Source organism: Pseudoliparis swirei, chromosome 7, assembly GCF_029220125.1.
Source record: "Pseudoliparis swirei isolate HS2019 ecotype Mariana Trench chromosome 7, NWPU_hadal_v1, whole genome shotgun sequence".
Lineage (NCBI taxonomy): Eukaryota > Metazoa > Chordata > Actinopteri > Perciformes > Liparidae > Pseudoliparis > Pseudoliparis swirei.
Genome location: NC_079394.1, coordinates 24,582,366 through 24,600,395, shown reverse-complemented (window position 1 = coordinate 24,600,395; position 18,030 = coordinate 24,582,366). Strand labels below are relative to the sequence as shown.

The window sequence follows — 18,030 nt, the reverse complement described above, 5'->3', positions numbered from 1 at the left end:
ACACTGAAACGTATTGCTGCAGCTTTTTCAATGTCACGTTAATGAGGAAGCATTGGCAATAGTTTTAACATTCAATGTGGGATTATTTCAAAAGAGATTGGAAAAAGTATTCTGATAGTTTAAATATAAAAAATAGCAAACAACTCTGGTCCAGGTAAAAGTCTTGCAATACATTTTTTTACTTCAGGTAAAGTACAAAAGTCTGAGCAGTAAAATATTAAACATACAAAAAGTACTGATCATACATGCATCATTATTTATAATCAAGTAATATAATATGTCTGATAGTTTGTTTACATTATTGTAAAGGCAGTTTTTGTTACTTTATATACTGGCGTGCACTTACCCCAAAAAGTTGATCTAAATGTTTGTACTGACAATTTATTATACAAAGTCAAACTAAAGATGTCAGATAATTATAGCGGAGTAAAAGGAAAAAGAACAATGTTTGTCCGAATTATGGAGCAGGAGAATCGGTATAAACTGCTGTCAGATTGAGTGATTTTTCTTTTCTTAAATCAGCTTTGTTGATTTAATTCTGTGGGCGTGGATTCAAACACGTGACGCACGTTATTGTCCAGTGATTGGCTGGAATACAACCTGGATGTCACGTGCGGATTTGCCGCCACATTTCCAACGAGGAAGAGCAAAGAAAGCTCCGCGTCTGACAGCAACTGCCCCCCCCAGAAAACAACCCGCAGTTCATGCCGTTTTAACGTTATTTTACCCGCCTGTCCTCTTAAAAACATCTTTAAAAAAATATTATTTATAAAATGTTCATCACGGATATAAGGAAGGACTTTTACGAAGTCGTTGCCAACCAGGTGAGTTGTTTAAGGGTAGCCGACCGTCGCGTCGGGTTAGCTAACGTAACGCTGTTTGCTAGCGTTGGCATCACTGAGTGTCACATAATTATATTATCTAGCACCGCTAAAACACGTTTTCTTTCAGAGAGTCGCTCTCCTGGTGGCGTCAGACATCGATGCCCTCTGCGCCTGTAAGATCCTCCAGGTAAGGCCATCGGCTAGCTGTTAGCATCAGCTCCTGCTACCTCTTGACCCTGCTCTGTTACACTGACTATTAGTATTGACTTTCTCAATATAAGTACCGTTAGCACTCTGTGTTGTGTAGCACCCCGTCATGTTGTGTACACCAGTTGCACCTTTTGATTGGAGGTCAGGGGGTCAGCATCTGTTGAAGCTTATCAACACAATAATAAAATATGCCTCCAGCTGCATCTGTGGCTCTTGTGGTTGGGAAAGTTCACTGGGATCATGTTTAAGCTGCGATGTTTATGTCTTTTTGTAAAGAGAGTATGATTTAAAATGTTGTTTTCCATATTTATTATTATTATCTACACAAGATCTTCCTCGATGCCAGTGTTTTGGTACATTTTGTAAAAAGCAAAACGGTTTCAGGAAATCTTAAGTAAAGGGATCAAAATAAAGCACCAGCGTATAGATGTGGTAGTCAAATACATTTACGTTTAAACTATTTCATATATACATTTAAATGTTGATTAAATGACTCCGAAAAATTTATATATAAAAACCTTAACTGAGCCAACATGGAGTGATGCGAGGTATTTTTCTTGTTTCTAGAAACATTGGAACGTGTTTGTTTTTTAACCACAAGTGACTTTAACTGCAGTGATTGTACCCGTGTCCTCGTATTGTATTTTATATATTGTTGTTGTATTTGTGTTTGTTGCTTTATGGACTCATGAGTCTGGAATAAATATATATATATATATATATATATATATATATATATATATATATATTGGTTTCTGAGACCAAAGTAATGGCTGCTCACATTAAATGTTGACTTTCGAGAAGAAAATAAAAAAAGGTGTATCCTCTCGGTGCTACTGCTGATTTGAATGAGGAGCTCAAAGAATAATTACTGAATGTTTTTCCGTCTCTTCACCAGGTGCTGTTCCACTGCGACCAGGTCCAGTACACGCTGGTGCCAGTTACAGGCTGGCAGGACCTCAGCACGGCATTCCTCGAGCACAAAGAGCAGGTGAGATCAGGTCGGACTTGAGCTTGCTTAGTGGGACTAAATGGAAGAATGAGGAGTGAGGAAGAACTGTTGAGAGGCCCCACACTGTCATTTTATACTGTCGGTGTATAATCTGGCTGTGTGCTGTGTTGTAGTTCCGGTATTTTGTTCTCATCAACTGCGGGGCGAATGTTGACCTTCTGGAGATGCTGCAGCCGGATGACGACTCCGTCTTCTTCATCTGTGACACTCACCGGCCTGTCGATGTGGTGAACGTCTACAACGACTCCCAGGTGACGCGCCGTGATCCGTTCGACTCGCACAGCCACTCGGTGGTAAATTGTGCTCCCGTGCTCACTCTTGTGTGCCGGGGGGGGGAACTCCCACCATCTCGTCCGCAGATAAAGCTCCTCATCAAACAGGACGACGACCTCGGCGTTCCCTCGTACGACGATATTTTTCAAGACGATGACGAAGGGGAGGAAGGCGACTCTGGAAATGAGAGCGAGGAAGGCTCGGAGCCGTCTGGGAAGCGGCGGAGATTTGATGAAGTGCGTATTTGAGCGGGACCGAGAGTGCGTCGGCGAAGAAGAAGAGCGTCGACGTGACTAATGATTGCGCTTGTCGTCTACAGGGGGCGGTGGAGAGGAGGATCGAGAGGCGGCGAGCGAAGCGGGACTGGGAGGCGCGGAGGTGACGCGCTTTTAAGGCTGTTCTGTCTTGTAGTTGTTAACATTTTCTGATTTGACACTTAATATTTCACTCTTTTCTCAGGAGGGAAATCCTGTTCGACTATGAGCAGTACGAATATCACGGGACCTCTGTGAGTAGACGGACTACCTTTTAAAAAAAATTCTGGGCACCAATTACACAAATGAGAGTTCATTATGCACAGCTGTATGTTGAGTGTTATTATTCCAGAATGCAAAAGCTTTAATCGTGTGTTTCATGTGTCTCGCGTCAGGCTTCACTCATGTTGTTTGAGCTGGCGTGGGTGTTGACCAAAGACACCAAGGACATGCTCTGGTAAGCTTTGGGATTTGTAGAATAAATGTCATACAAATGGTGGAAGTGCACTTTTGGATGTGGACTATCTTTGCAGGTGGGCCGTCATTGGACTGACGGACCAGTGGGTTCATGACAAAATCACACAGTAAGAATATCTTCAATATTTTAAAACGTAGTTTTCCGAGACGTCAATCGATGCATTTGCTTTGAATGTCGTAAACCCACAACTGAGTTCTCCCTTGTGCCCGCCTGGTTCCTTCCTAGTATGAAGTACGTCACGGACATCGCCACAATGCAGCGCCACGTCTCCCGGCATAACCACCGGAACGAGGACGAGGAGAACTCGCTCTCCATCGACTGTATGAGGATCTCCTTTGAATACGAGTATCCTTAAATCACCCTTCATGTTTGCCAGTGTGGATCTTTTCGATTTTTGTAAACCTTTTTTATTTTGTAAACGTTCGAGCGTCATGGTAGCATAAATCACGTCGACGTTTCCTTAACGCTCTGCTTCAGCCTCCGGCTCACCCTCTACCAGCACTGGTCTCTGTATGAGAGCATCTGTAACTCCTGCTACACGGCGTGCAACTTCAAGCTGTGGACGTTAAATGGCCAAAAGAAGCTCCAGGAGTTCCTCGCTGACATGGGGTAATAAAGTGTGTGTGTTAGTGTGTGTGTGTGTTAGCGCTTCCTCAATTGCTTTAATGGTTTCTTTTTGTTGCTTTTCAACAGGCTGCCTCTGAAACAAGTGAGGCAGAAATTCCACTCTATGGACATGTCGATCAAAGAGAACCTGAGGGACGTCATCGAGGAGTCTTCCAATAAATACGGGTGTGAATCCAGAAATGACTTGCTGTGCGACGAAGAGGAATCCTTATTTTTTTTAAACACATTTTTATTCCCCCTCCTTGTCCTCCATCAGCATGAAGGACATCCGCATCCAGACATTTGGCGTTCACTTTGGCTTCAAGAACCGCTTCCTGGCCTGTGACATGGTGCATGCCACCACTGCCTTGCTCGAGAGCACCGAGAAAGACGAGAGCGCCAGCGACAACTTCATCAAGGCCCTGGACTCCCTTTCCAGGTGTGTGGCGAGTGCTTTAAAGCTGTAAACGTGTCTTAATGTTTCTATAATCTGATCTGAAAGAGCTCTTGTCGTCCCCCCCCCCCCGGCTGGTGTCCTTTTCCTCTTAGGAGCAACCTCGACCGGCTCCACTCGGGCATCGACCTGGCCAAGAAGAAGCTGATGGCCATCCAACAGACGGTCGCCAGCTGCATCTGCACCAACCTCATCGTGTCCCAGGGACCGTTCCTCTACTGCTACCTCATGGAGGTACGAGTGTCCGCGCGATGCGTCCGTCACGGCCGGTCCGTGCTGCCTCGGCTCAACCCCTTACCCCTCCTGCTGCTCTCTCGCGTGTAGGGGACGCCGGACGTGAAGCTCTTCTCCAAGCCCATGGCCTTGACTCTGCTCTGCAAGTACCTCCTGAAGGCTTTCGTCCAATCCGTGAGTATCATGTCGCCGTCAGCCGGATCACACTGAACAAAGAAGGCTTTCAGCCGCTCTGAAAGGCACACTGCTGTTGGCGTCACTCGGTGTGTGTGTGTGTGTTGTTGTTGTTGTTGTTAGACGAGGAATAAGCGCTGCAAACTGCTTCCCCTCATCATGGCTGCTCCCAAGGACGTGGAGAAGGGGTCCGTCATAGTTGTGGGGATCCCGCCTGAGTCTGAGACATCGGACAAGAAGAAGTAAGTCCTGCTACTTTTTAAAAAATGTTTACATCGTGGGGTGTTAACAAAACAATATGAGCAGAGCGAAAAAGATTTATGAAGATTCTTCATATATGGAAAGTGCAATTCCTAATTTTCAAAGCATTTTCTTACTAAATAATCAAATATTACATCTCTGGTATAGTTTTCTCGCTGTATTCTGTTCCTGTGAAGTAATGTTGTGTTTTGGAGATACAATATTACTTTTGTCTTGTATCTCTTGCTCACTTAAACTGTTTTTTTTAACTGATATTGCAATACTGAAAACATTTAAATCACCTTTATTCCAATAAACTATTTCCTTCCCTTAGACTTCAATAAATAAATGAAAAATCTAGGTTTTCTTTCAGCTAGTTCTGTTGCTATCAAAAGGGCTTGGATGTCTTCAGGCGGCTCATTTAATTTTAATTTTTGAAAGTCCAATAACCCCCAAAAATCTTCACGTCGGAGAATTGTTGGTGTTTTTGCTTGAAAATTCACAAAAACAATGAAAACATTTCCGTCGATGGGCTAAATCCTTTCACCGCTTCGGGTTGCGTGAGTCCAGATTGCCTCATCTCCTCAACTCTCCTTTCTTTTTTCTTTCTGCCCTCTAACAGTTTCTTCGGTCGAGCGTTTGAGAAAGCCGCAGAGAACACCAGCTCCAGAACTCTTCATGACAACTTTGACACTTCAAGTAAGACCGACGTTTCCTTTTTCCTTTGCGAGTGGAGTTGTCCGTCTCCTCGTCGGACACTGGGGGGCAGCCTCGTCTTCATTTCAAGCTTCTGCATCAGGACACAAACGACATTTCTTCCTTCTGACCCTCGTTTTTGTTTCTCTGCAGTCATCACACTGAAGACGGAGGACCGGAGCAAGTTCCTGGACGCGCTCATCACGCTGCTGTCGTGAGGAGGCGGCGTGATGCGCTCGGCACTCGACTGGCGTTGGTCGATTGTTTTTATCACTGTGTGTATATTGTACAGCCTTATTGTTGCTTTTTAAATTCTTGTAATGTTTTGATGTTTTATTCCCGTCTGTATGTGAGTCGCTCGTCACATTTTTATGTTTTAAACATGTTTAATAAATCCCAGTTGGTCATTTTAAATGTTAGTTGTTGTTTTTGAGACATGAGTTGTGAAATGTGGAAACTCTTCTTCTTTTTTTCTCGAGTCGTTAATAACAACGACTCTGGTTTGGCTTTTTATATTTATATTGTAAGTGGGTACGCTTATCTTTTCATACATATATCTGTTCACAGCCAGTGACCCCATGTTCCACATGGAGGAACTTTTTTACCTCACTTAGCAGGTTTGAGATTTTATACAGAAGTTAAAATGTCAAATATTCCAAATCACATCCTCCAATGCTGAAAGAGCAAAACTTTATTTGAGACACCCATCGTTTTGTAAGAAGTAACTCCTGCCCGTCAGGAAAAGATGACCTGGTGTGAAACGGGCTAACGGAGATACCGAAACAATATTTTAAAACATGTTTCCTCAACATTTAGACGCTCAGTTGGACTAACTCCCAAGTTCTTCACTCCTAATAATGATTTTAAAACCGCTGACTCAGTGAAAAATCTGTAAACGATTAACCATTGTATAAGTAAATGTGAGAACAAGGAAGTCATTTGACCTACTTCTGCTACTTTATCATACTGAACAACCCATTAATCCTTTATACCTAAAAGAAAAAAAGTGTTCCACACGAATAGATCATTTACATTTTCTGTGGATTTATTTTTATTTATATTTGTCAGTATATAATAATGCACTTAGCTTCTCCTGAGCTCAGCGTGCTCATGTGGGGCAAATGTGAGGGTCGCGGGCCCCCGTGCGCGTGCACGTTGGAGGAAGTTGAGCCGTAGTGATTTTGCCAAAGTGGACTGGAAAAGTGGAGCCTGAGCTCTCTCTCTCTCTTTCTCTCTCTCTCTCTCTCTCTCTCTCTCTGCGGGGTGATTAAGATCCGCATCCCTCCTGGATCAGGATGCGATCGTGACCAACAGAGCGGAGGGTGTTTCAGGGCAAGGTTTGTGTGCCTCCTCGTCATCATCATCATCATCATCACTTAATTGTGTATGAATGTGTGCGTCCGGCCGCTTCCTCCGAGTCAACCGCTTGAGAACTGTTTACAGTCGCAGCAGCTCGATGTTATCCCGGAGAACGAATGCCCCGAACGGTTTGTGAGAAAGGAAGACGCATTTATATCATTACCGAGGGCGGATGGGCGGCTTATTTTTAGAGCCCTGATTGCTGTTCATCCCTTTTATCTCTTCTGTGTCTTTAGACGCGAGATGTCGGATAGTGAAAGATAAACATTCGGCATTATTCCGGCCTGGTATTTCCCCTGTTTTAGGAAGTGGCGTGGGTCAGTCTTTCTATGGAGAAGACTTGGAGTTGTGTAGCTGCTGAATTCTGACATTTCCAGCAGTCTGCTGCAGCTTTCACTGATTTCGGCGTATAAGCCCGAAATAATATTTTTGTAATGCCGAGAGGCCTTGTGACTAGGTTGATCCTTCCTTACCTCACGATTCAATAAAATATAGTTTTCTCCATTCTAACTGTCGGGGCCGCTGTTTTCCCTGCGCACTGCTGGTAATAAGGAAAGGGTATTACATTATGCAATATTTATATTTGAAAAAGTTAATGCAACTGATTGCAATAATGCAAACATACACAGGCAATGGTTAACATGTATTCATGCTAAACTTGCACAAATTGACACTTTGGAAACAAGTTTGCACGTTCTTAGTCTATGCATAAATGTGAGTCAGTCCAAGTTATACAAAAATATATATATCATTAATCACATTGGTAAGCGAGATGCCTTTTTATATTGCTCAGAAACGTTCAAAAATAAATTGTATACACAAAACATGTTCAACAAATCAAAAATGGTGTGTATTAAAAAGGTTCCGTCAAACGCTGTTTTATTTCAAATAAGAAGCTCGGTTCAACATGAAGGAATTGTTTCCTACTCGTGAGCCGGTCCAGGTGTTATTATGATCTTTCTCTCAGAAAGCAGGCTCGGTTGGGAGGAGGGGCTTTTCTCTGAGGGTGGACAGGCAGAGCCTTGGCTCCAAGTAACCGACACATTCTGGATGGAGGGAGGCCAAACTGGATCAACTCTTTCAACGATGTCACTGTGTTCTGGAGCTTTTCATCATATCGTACGAGCTTTATCGGCTGATGGACGTTGAAGTCTGTTTTCTTTTTGCCGGAGCACTTTTTATGCTTTTGCGTTGGCTAAAGATCCGACCTTCATGGACCTGCAGCAGGCGGTTTGGGGCTTTCTGAGGCCTCAGCAACAAAAGAAAAGACTTTAAATTAAATTTGTTTTCATTTGTAAGAGGAAGATTGTGACATCTCCTCTTCCAAAGCTCGTCTTCATTTGAAGTGCTCAGAAAAGAAACTTGACGTGACAACTGGCTGATGCTGATGAAGATCATGTAACGTGATCATCAGCTTCCATCAGATATTAATCTTTATGGCGACTCAAACTCGTGTTTCAGTTTTCCTCGGTGTGGCGATGTGTTCATGAACAAGTCTTCTCTGTGGTGGGATCCAGGCCGATCACATGACCCCCACCTGGCCAGTGAGCACCGGCGGTTGTAGCCGCCCCCCCCCTTCCCCTTCCCTATTTGCACCTCTGGTGAAGGGGGGCCGGCTACCTCTTCTGCCGCTCTGCATTCGAGGAATGTGGCATGCAACAAGCCCAAAACACACACACACACACACACACACACACTGAGGGAAACACCCCCCTGGCACGGACTCGTACAGCCGATGTGCAGAGCGGCATTTTTGAAGCGGCCTCCCACTCAAACAGCAGAGTGGAACTCTAGGGAATGTCAGTTTGGGCTTATATGGTTATTTCTGCAGTATTTTATGACATTGACCGTTTGCACTTACCCGTCTGAGCTTTCTTACAGCAACATGCCACTTTTCGTACATATTTATTTGAATAGCCCCGTCACATTTATTGATATTTATATTTGCATATGTTTCTACTCTTCCTTTGACACACCTGTAGAATTTAAAATCTCAGCTTATTCAACAATAACCGTGGTATAACTCGTGTTACTTGTGTGTACACACAGCGTGAACATTGGCTCAGCTGTTTGCTCCTTGCAGCCATTACAACGAGTATCTTTATTACTGCTGGTGACCAAGACACATTGTCCTTAAATCAAGTGTCACTGAAGTTGGACTATTTTCCCCCTGCGAGTATAAATTCTGTAGACAGTGCAGTTTATCTCTTCGGTGGAGTTTTGTAATATGTCCACCTGTGGAAGAAGAGTTACGACTCCCCTTTTCTCCCCTACTCCTCTCGTGTGTCTCGAACAATCCCAGATTCCAGATGGGATTAGTTTTACCGGAAAGCCAGAGACAAAGACCCACAGCTGACTGTCTCCCCGTCCTGTGGTGAGACAATGCTCACACACACACACACACACACCCACACACACACACACACAAACAGACACACACACTCTCAATATATGCTTAACTACAACAATTTCTCTCAGGACCAGTAAAAACATCACCACTTCAGACAAGCTGCTGCTGGGAGCGTCATGGCAGCCCACAGAGACTCTTAATGATCCCTAACCCCCCGTGACCTTTAACCCTCCGTGACCTCTCCCAGTTGGGGTGTTGTGCCCCGAATCGCTCTCCTCCCTTCCATTGTTTTAAAGTGCTTTCATGCCAAAGATATCAGCATTGCTCGGAGAAAATGTGGCTGAATCGGCTGAATTCCGACACGCTGCAAGTCCACTGACATTTGCTGTGAAGGGGTCAATATCAATATTTACTAATTCCATATGAAATACAGAGCTCATGCTCGAGACTCTTGAAAATGCCACGCCTGTCATCTCTCTGGCTGCTCCACTGTAGAAGACCCACATAGCCCTGTTTGTGTTTTTAGGGGGTCATTAGGGCAAGATGGCTGGTGGACAACATCTGAAAGCTGAGAACCTGGTAATTAATTTGAGGTGCAGCGCAGCAATGTGTGTCAAGTTGTTCTAAATCTGTTGTAAATCTGCAGAGGATTCATTAATTACAGTAAATGATGATGCCCAATCCGATTCTCACCTTTTTGACCGTGTTTTTTGGTGCTGAATAAAATCAAAAAAGTTGTATCACTCAAAATTAGATTTTTTTTTCGCTAATTGGATGGTGAGCACTTCCTTTCTGGAGACTTTTTAGAAACCCCCTCATTGTTGATGTACACAGGGAATGCTTGAATCCTCTGAATGCCCGAGGTCTGTAGTTGGTGTTTGTAAAGTTTCACCAGGATGTGATTATTGTAGAGGTCACAACAGGTCAAGTCTAATGGCTACTATCGGGACTGACATCATCACACTCAATTTTCGCAAATCCAAGAAACATTTAGATATATATTCATAAGCTGGTCCGAAAGTGGGCGTTTCTATAAAGGAGAACCTCGAGCCCATAGAACCCTTTTTTGTGAACGTATGGTGAAAGGCTCAAATTTAAGTTAAGTGTACACAGACACCGGGATTTCACTCTCATGCACTACAACTTCCATTCTGGAGAGATGCACTGCAGCCCTGTGCATAAAGACAGGAGGAAAAGGAAAAAGCTTATAGGTGGGCTTGTTTCTGCTGCAGATGTTCTCACATCTCACGGGTTGACACCTGAAAAAGAACAAGCACGAGTTTTCCCGCAAGATGCAATTAGTGTGGAACCAATACACCAGCTCCTGTTTGTGTGTGTTTTCGACAGGCTGCTTAGCCACTGATTGTTAATACTGGGACTCCAAATAACTGACGATGAAGGCCACCTGTGCCACTGTGTGTGTGTGTGTAAACACATGGTGTTAGAGGAGCGGTTAGTTTTTTCCAGACTGACATCGAATGCACTTTCTGGCAAACCATGCCAAATCAGAAATGTCTCCCGATCCCACCCAGACATTCCTCAAGCTGCCAGGCCTCCTCTTCCTCTCAGCAGAGAGCTGTCATTCACCTCGAGTGTGTGTGTGTGTGTGTATGTGTGTGAGTGTGTGTGTGTGTGCGCGTGTGTGTGCGTGTGTGGAAACATGATCTCACTCAGTCAGGCATGGAAGGAGTGGAGACTCTCCCCATCTTTGACTTCTTCTCTGAGATAAAACCTTCACGCCGCACTCCATTCATCACTGTTGAGAACACACTGTAAAGCCAGCGTTGGCTCGTCTCACTCGGTTATTGTGACGTTTTTCGGGGAGTTTTTTATGATTGAACAGAACCTTTCTATAATTAATAAGGTTATGTCAGGTAGCTCAGGTTATATCCTAGAGATGTAGCAATATTTACTAGTGACCTTAGGTTAAAAAGGAACTTCTGACTATTCGATTTACCACCTTTAAGGTCGCTTTAAAGCTGCAATAACTGAGTTATTGGGTCATTTTGGGTTAGAGGAAACAAGCACGATGACATATGAAGTGGCTATGACGCACTTGTTGAAAAACACTTGCTTATCGTTACATCTGGCAGATAACATAGCATTGTCATTCATTTGAACCCAATTAAATCCACTTTCAAACATGACGTGTCCTTTTTGGAATTATTAAAGGGGACATATCGTGCTCATTTCATTTCATGTCAGGTTCCATGGTTGTCTTTTGGGATTATACGAGAACAACTTTAATGCTAAAAAAACCTTTATTTATACACTTTATTTTTTCTACTGTCTGCTTGGAAACGCCTGTATTCTCCCTCCGCCTTAAACGCTCTGTTTCTCTTTATCAGAGATGATGTGATCAATTTGACCCTGCTGTGAAAAGTGAAAAAAAAAGTCATCAGAAGAGTCAAGAGATTATTTTTTTGAAAATGTAGGGCAGTCTTTTCTCCCTCCCTTCTCTTCCACACACACACCACACACACACACACACACACCACACACACACACACACACACACACAAGACAGACAACACACACACACACACTTTACAGAGACCATTTATCATCTCCTAACTTCCCCTAAATACACCTTTATTGAAAAAAAAAAAACTTACAAAAAATGGGTGAAAATACATGTTATATGGTACTAATGCAATTTTGATTTTCAATTTTTCATGTAAAAAAAATAGTTTGAACATTTTTTTTTTAAAAACGAGTGAGTGTGCTGATTGAACTCTGATGATCTGAGGGGCAACAAACTCTCATCCACAAAAACTGATTTAATTGTTAGTAATGTTGTTGGTGGCCACCTGCTGAAAAAAAGGCAGAGAAACATATGTGCATAGGCAGTGTGTGGACATACTCAGGTGGTGGTGGTGAGTGGGCAGAATATTCTAATAAGCCTCAGTGTGAGGAGGGTAAAACTAATCTGATTGGCTTGCTGAATCACATGTTTTCTGATACAGGCAGTCCAGAAATATTTGACTGAGAATCATATGTCATAATCCTGTGTGTCCTTTAACACGGAAGAAATGTGGGAGGAAAAATGAAATACACGGTTTTCACTTGATAACAAAACTTGAAAAAAAGACACATGAGTTACAGACATCATTCCTGTGTGTGTGTGTGTTTAGAAGTGCTTTAACCACCAACGTTCAAACACACACACACACACACACACCCTCCACCCCTCCTCCTCTTCCACACCCTCCGTGTTCCTTCCTATTTCCTGTTCCGCTGTCCGCTGCACAGGAAGCCTGGTCGTACCACTGGACCGCAACAAAAAGACGTGAGTCACCGAGCCGTAAACTTTGCGGACATGAAGGAGAAAAGAAACGTTCTGGTGTTTTTTTTCCCCTTTGTTTGTCTGATCTCCACCTCCTACCTCTTACATTGTTTCTCAAACAAACGTCTCATGGGGTCTTTAACTCTGTGTACAAAGCCACTTTTTGTCCTCCATGTTTAACCACCTGCTGACTCTTGGCTGCTCCATCAGTGAGTAAGCTCCATCCAGCTGGGGCGTCTGCAGACTGTTTGCACCTGCAGTCGTTAATGACAACAATCCGGCCTTCGTTATAATGACTCACTGCTACGTTGGTGGTTGTTTTGACGGATCTATGTGATTCAATTTGATTAAAACAAGAACAAATTGTCCAGTTCTCCGTAAGCAGACCGTATAGCGCCTCCCCCACCCCACCCCACCCAATGAAATGCTGGTGGATTCTGCTTCGATGAGATCATGCCTGGTCGGTGGACGGGAGTGACTTTTGACCCACCTGACCTGAGGCCATATTCAGAGTTCAAAGTTCACGTCATGAGAAAGGACCCACCCCCCCTGGCCCGAACCAACCTCCCCCCAATAAACGTGCACAAGGCTCACCGGCTGCAGCCACAGTCTGAAACCAGCGGCGCTGCAACCTTCTGACATGACCGTAACCGGGTTTCCCTCGCTGCGCCGGGTTCAGTGAGGTCAAGTTTAGAGGTAGCGGCTTCTATAGTCTTGGCACGTCACCATTTCTATGAATAATTTCTGAGGTTATCAGCGACTTTTATTTATCCTTCACGCGTTCACGAAGAAATGTTTTGTGTTTCCAACGTGCGACAATTTTACAAACTGAAACAAAATGTGCTTCTGCTGTCACAGCTCTTTTTTCTTTCTTTCCGGTGACCATTATGGGCTTCAAGTAAATCCCCCCTTCATCTTCTAGACTGCTGTGCATAGTGTGTGTGTGTGTGTGTCCATGCCTGCAGGAATGTCTTCTGGCCTTTTATTAGGCTCATCCATACCACCACATTATAGGCTCCCGTCACCAGGCAACTGCAGGTTCTGGCTGGTTACCATGGCGAGCCCATTGAGTGATGTCACAGGCCCTATTTGCCTCCCTCCTCATTGGAATGAGGGGGCTTTTTTTAAAGGTGCCCCCGTCCTACCACCCCCAACTCTCCACACACACACACACACACACACACACACCCTGCTCTTCGTCACCCCTCTGTGTGGAGACTAGAGGAGTGGAACTAACAATCCCACAAAAACATCTCAGTGAGGCGGACTGGACCTTCAGAGAGTGTCTTTGTGTATAAAAACCATAGAGTCCAAAGTGGGAATGCCTACGGTATGAATGTACATTCCACTGTACAGCGGGCCTAAATACTCACAGGCTGCTTCATGACGTCGTCACCTTGTTACCAACATCTAGCTCATAAATGATATTGTCTCTATGTTGGCTCAAGTGTAAACACATGCAAGTGATTCTTTTCACCACCAGTTGCTCTTTCAATTGTTTTCTCAGTTCACCGATTATCTGTTGGCTCGTTTGAGTCTCACGACGACAACAAGCTTAAGAGGAACTTGAATTGTGATTGTTTCATCAAACTCTTTCTAAGGTCAGGAAGGAACTTCCTTTTTTTTTTTACCTATTAGGCCAAAAACACATGAGAAGACCTGGAAGTGTCAACAGATCCATCTCCATGACCCTTGAGCCAACTCTATCCCAAGACTCTCACGAAGACTCTGGACAATATTGTATCACATTTTGCATCATTATTGTGTTATATGTGTAGCTAAAAAAAAATTTGAAGTGGGTTTTTGATGGGAATGAAGGGGATCTTCTCCAGTAAATAACACATGTGCTGACATTAGAATAAAACTGATTGGGTATTGGTTGCATTGGAGGTTCAAGTCACACACTGCTTGCTAATCACTTTCTGCATGGTCATACTTCCTCTTTTAAGAGAGCATATGACCTGCTAAGATTCTTAAGTGAACAGAAAAACAAGTATGGATAAGCTGCTATAATCCAGTCACAGTGTTAAATCAGAGGAATGAAATATCTTGTTTGTTCTTTTTTTCCGATGTAAACTGCCTTTATTTGAATAGTATAAATGTACTTGGGTAAACGTGTATTCGGGTAAACGTGTATTTGGATAAACGTGGTGCCCATGAATCAACTAATTGCTTCGAAGTGACGGTGTGTAATCTTTGGTGGAGCCAACGCATCTATTCTGGCGCCGCCCTGGTGGAGGGAGATAAGGGCTGAAAGAAGTGACTCCGGGACGACGCAGGAGCTTTCTCCACAGCTCTGATTTGAACGCCTTTCATTGACTGCGGGGCGAGGAGGGTGTGTGTGTGTGTGGGGGGGGGGGGGGGGGTCTGGAGGGGGAAGGTTGTGGAGTATTGTGAGTTGAACAGCGGAGCCCCACTCTGGTTGAATGGGCATTGTCATCTGGATTTCTATGGTGAACCAAAAATACTTTCTCCCGCCGTGGGGGTTTATGGATACACGGTGGGAACCGCACGCATTACGCACAGCCGCACCACGCAATACACACACTGCCGTCTGCGGACCATCACGAGTAAGCCGTCAGATGTTTTGTTAAAGAACACACTTCGACTTAAAGATGATTTCCAGACAATATATTCAGTTTAATCTTAAAGTAAAATGACACAATAGGCCTATGCAATATTCGTGTATCTGCGCGTAGGCTATACACGAATGATGAATCATTACATTAAAGGTCAACAAACGAAATAGAAAACCAGAAGTTTGTTCAGAGTGAAAAAGAAAAAGAAACTTCCTGCAGTGACAGTGTTGCAAAAACACACAAACACACACACACACACACACACACACACACACACACACACACACACACACACACACACACACACAAAGACACGTCGCAGGTGCTCAGTGCAGCCGGATAGCGGACTGCAAGCAATAACATTTAATGTTGTGATCCCACACAAGTTACAGGTCCACATTTACAGATTGTAAAAATGTTCACAGTCACTCACCGCCATAAAGTTCTGAAACAACACAAAAAAAGGCTGGCCGAGATTTATTGATGCGCTCTTTTCCTTCTCACGCTTTATTGCTGCTAGACATTGTTGGAGTGCCCAACATGTCGGCGCGATAGTCCCACGAGAGGAAACGGGTCTTTGAGTGTGTGGGAGTGCAATCATTCTCGGTTCCTGTAAAGTTTGTGCTGACAATGCACATCAAGGCAAAAACAAGTGTATATATTCGATGGCGAGAGCTCCTCTAAGAAAATACAACACGTTACAGCGGTATACACACGTCAAAGCATGATTCATTTCGAAGACATACAAAAGCAGGTACCTAACCAAGATATTCCTTTTGTTGTTGTGAGCTACCTCTTGTAGTCGATAGTCTTCAACACAAAACAATCTGTAGATACAAAACGTGTTTGTGGTCCGTGCGTTTTGAAGGGCCAGTGTAAAAAAAAACATCAGATGTGTCTCCATTGATTTTTCAAAGTTCACATTTCAACAACAACAAAAACAAATGCAAACAAAACAACTGCAGGTGGAAAGATTTAGTCCATCAAAAAAGAAGAGTTTTTTTCTCCAATAGCTGCAGGTCACTTTTACGCACCGCGCATCCGCGAGCCACATACCGTGACATACGCTACACATAATTCCTCTTGTCATACTCCCCGTTCGGCGTGACTCTCTTGGTCGGTGCGTATTTTGCAGAGTATCCGGAGTTCCCGCTGGAGGGACAGGAGCAGCACAGCATCCCTCCCCCGACCAGCAGCAGCGCCGTGGCCGCCCAGCCGATGTAGAGCGCGGCGCCGATCTCCCTCTTCTTGGACGGGGGCACCTGCGGGTTGTAGAAGTCCGATATGATGCTGTTGGCCATCCAGCAGAGTGGCACCAGCACAAACAGACCGCTCACGATGTAGACCACCCCTCCGGCGTTCACCACCCGGGCTTTGACGTACTCGGCGCGGATGCAGTTGGTGCACTGCGCCCCCGCGATCACCACCATGAGCCCCAGCACGCCCATCACGGAGGAGATGATGGTGAGCGCCCGGGCCGCCTGGAGGTCGTGGCCGAGAGCGAGGACGGAGTCGTGCACCTTGCACTGCATCTGACCCGTGCTCTGCACCACGCACGACATCCACAAACCGTCCCAGATCGTCTGGGCCACCACGATGTTGGCCTCGATGAAAGCCGTCACCTTCCACATGGGCAGCCCACACGAAACCATCACCAGGAGCGAGCCGAATACGCACAGCGACAGTCCCAGGATCTCCAGTCCGGCCGACACCATTTTCCCTCTTTGCGTTAAATCAAATCCTTCTGGAACTTTTCAAACTATCTCCCTAATGTATCTTATTGAGTGTAAAAAGGAAATGGTTCTACTCTTTATCTCGAAGTTCTCGCCTCGGCGTGAAGGAGCTTTGGTCCTTAGTTGCGCATCACTCACCACATTGGAGATGTAAGAGACAGCAGCTCCGGGTCTCTTTGTTGGTGAGGCGATGTGAAAACAACTGGAATCACAGTAGCACCGGACCACGAATATCTGCGGGGTTGAGAGGGGGGGGGCGAAAGGGGGGGGGGGATACGGACTTGATGAGAAACTTTTCATCCAATCAGCTGCAGCCGCATCCTCGAGGGACCAATCCAAACGCAGGGAAGTTGTGAGGCTGAATAAAGCGGTCCAGAGCGCATTGTGCGTTTGAACAGTTATTTACAATGAATAGGAGGAGGGGGTCAGGAGAGGGGGCTAAGGCGCACGGGGGGTGTTTTAAGGCTGTGGAGCAGCTGAAATGCTGTGGTTGGGTGAATCACCGCACTTGTTGTTGGTTTTTCAGACGTGGAGGCTAATGCCACTTGTCTGCGGTGAACACGTATAGCTTTTAATGGTCATTCACCCAATTGTGTAAGAGGCTCTTAATTGTTAAAAATGACACAGGAAAGAGGAAAGAAAAGAAGTAGTCATATTTATTTTGAATGGGCTATTCACTTTAAGTTGAAGCAGTCTATAGCTTTGCCTGCAGCGTGTTTGGAGAGGCCGATCCAGTTCTGTTTCCCTGCATGTCCGAGAGACAAATTCATCAGAACTATTTACCATAATACATCCAATTCACTAAATCGTTTGGATTCTACAAAATTGTCTATTTGATTCTTGAAATCAAGTTTTCGTATATGATAACAAAATGTGTGATTAATGTGCATTATGTGTTTATACAATGTTATTGAATGTTTTTATCATCATTATTATACTTTTTTTTGGGCGGGTGCACCGCCCACAGTAACTATAACTTGAAATGTAATGATTTGTCAGGATCTTTATTGTTAATAATATTTGTTCCACCAGAAATATATCCCAAAACAAACTTAATGAAATTTCAGAATAAAATCCACAACAATTGAAACAAGTACATGATTTAGTAATGAGAACACCATTTTTTTTTTTTTTTTACTTTAAGTGACTCTATCACCATTTCAAAAATACTTAGCTTAAATTAAAACTAATTCCATTCAAATTGTTTTTCAACTCATACTTTAGTAAAACACATTTCATTCGAATTGATTCTAAATGTTTGATTTGCT

At 44.2% G+C, this 18,030-nt stretch overlaps 2 protein-coding genes across 2 annotated transcripts; one reads left to right on the top strand and one right to left on the bottom strand.

The window, feature by feature from the left end:
• Positions 1 to 3: 3 nt before the first annotated feature.
• cdc45 (CDC45 cell division cycle 45 homolog (S. cerevisiae)) lies at positions 4 to 5,869 on the top strand. The gene is made up of 18 exons (XM_056419433.1): positions 4 to 824; positions 952 to 1,011; positions 1,933 to 2,025; positions 2,160 to 2,297; positions 2,406 to 2,555; positions 2,639 to 2,697; positions 2,779 to 2,827; positions 2,969 to 3,030; positions 3,107 to 3,157; positions 3,277 to 3,396; positions 3,529 to 3,660; positions 3,745 to 3,843; positions 3,935 to 4,096; positions 4,207 to 4,345; positions 4,436 to 4,519; positions 4,643 to 4,761; positions 5,382 to 5,458; positions 5,609 to 5,869. The coding sequence occupies exons 1-18, from the start codon at positions 774 to 776 to the stop codon at positions 5,671 to 5,673; spliced, it is 1,710 nt and encodes a 569-aa protein (XP_056275408.1). The 5' UTR covers positions 4 to 773; the 3' UTR covers positions 5,674 to 5,869.
• A 9,197-nt stretch (positions 5,870 to 15,066) lies between these two features.
• Positions 15,067 to 16,969, bottom strand: cldn5a (claudin 5a). Its single transcript, XM_056419458.1, has one exon. The coding sequence runs from the start codon at positions 16,742 to 16,744 to the stop codon at positions 16,097 to 16,099; it is 648 nt and encodes a 215-aa protein (XP_056275433.1). The 5' UTR covers positions 16,745 to 16,969; the 3' UTR covers positions 15,067 to 16,096.
• Positions 16,970 to 18,030: the final 1,061 nt, after the last annotated feature.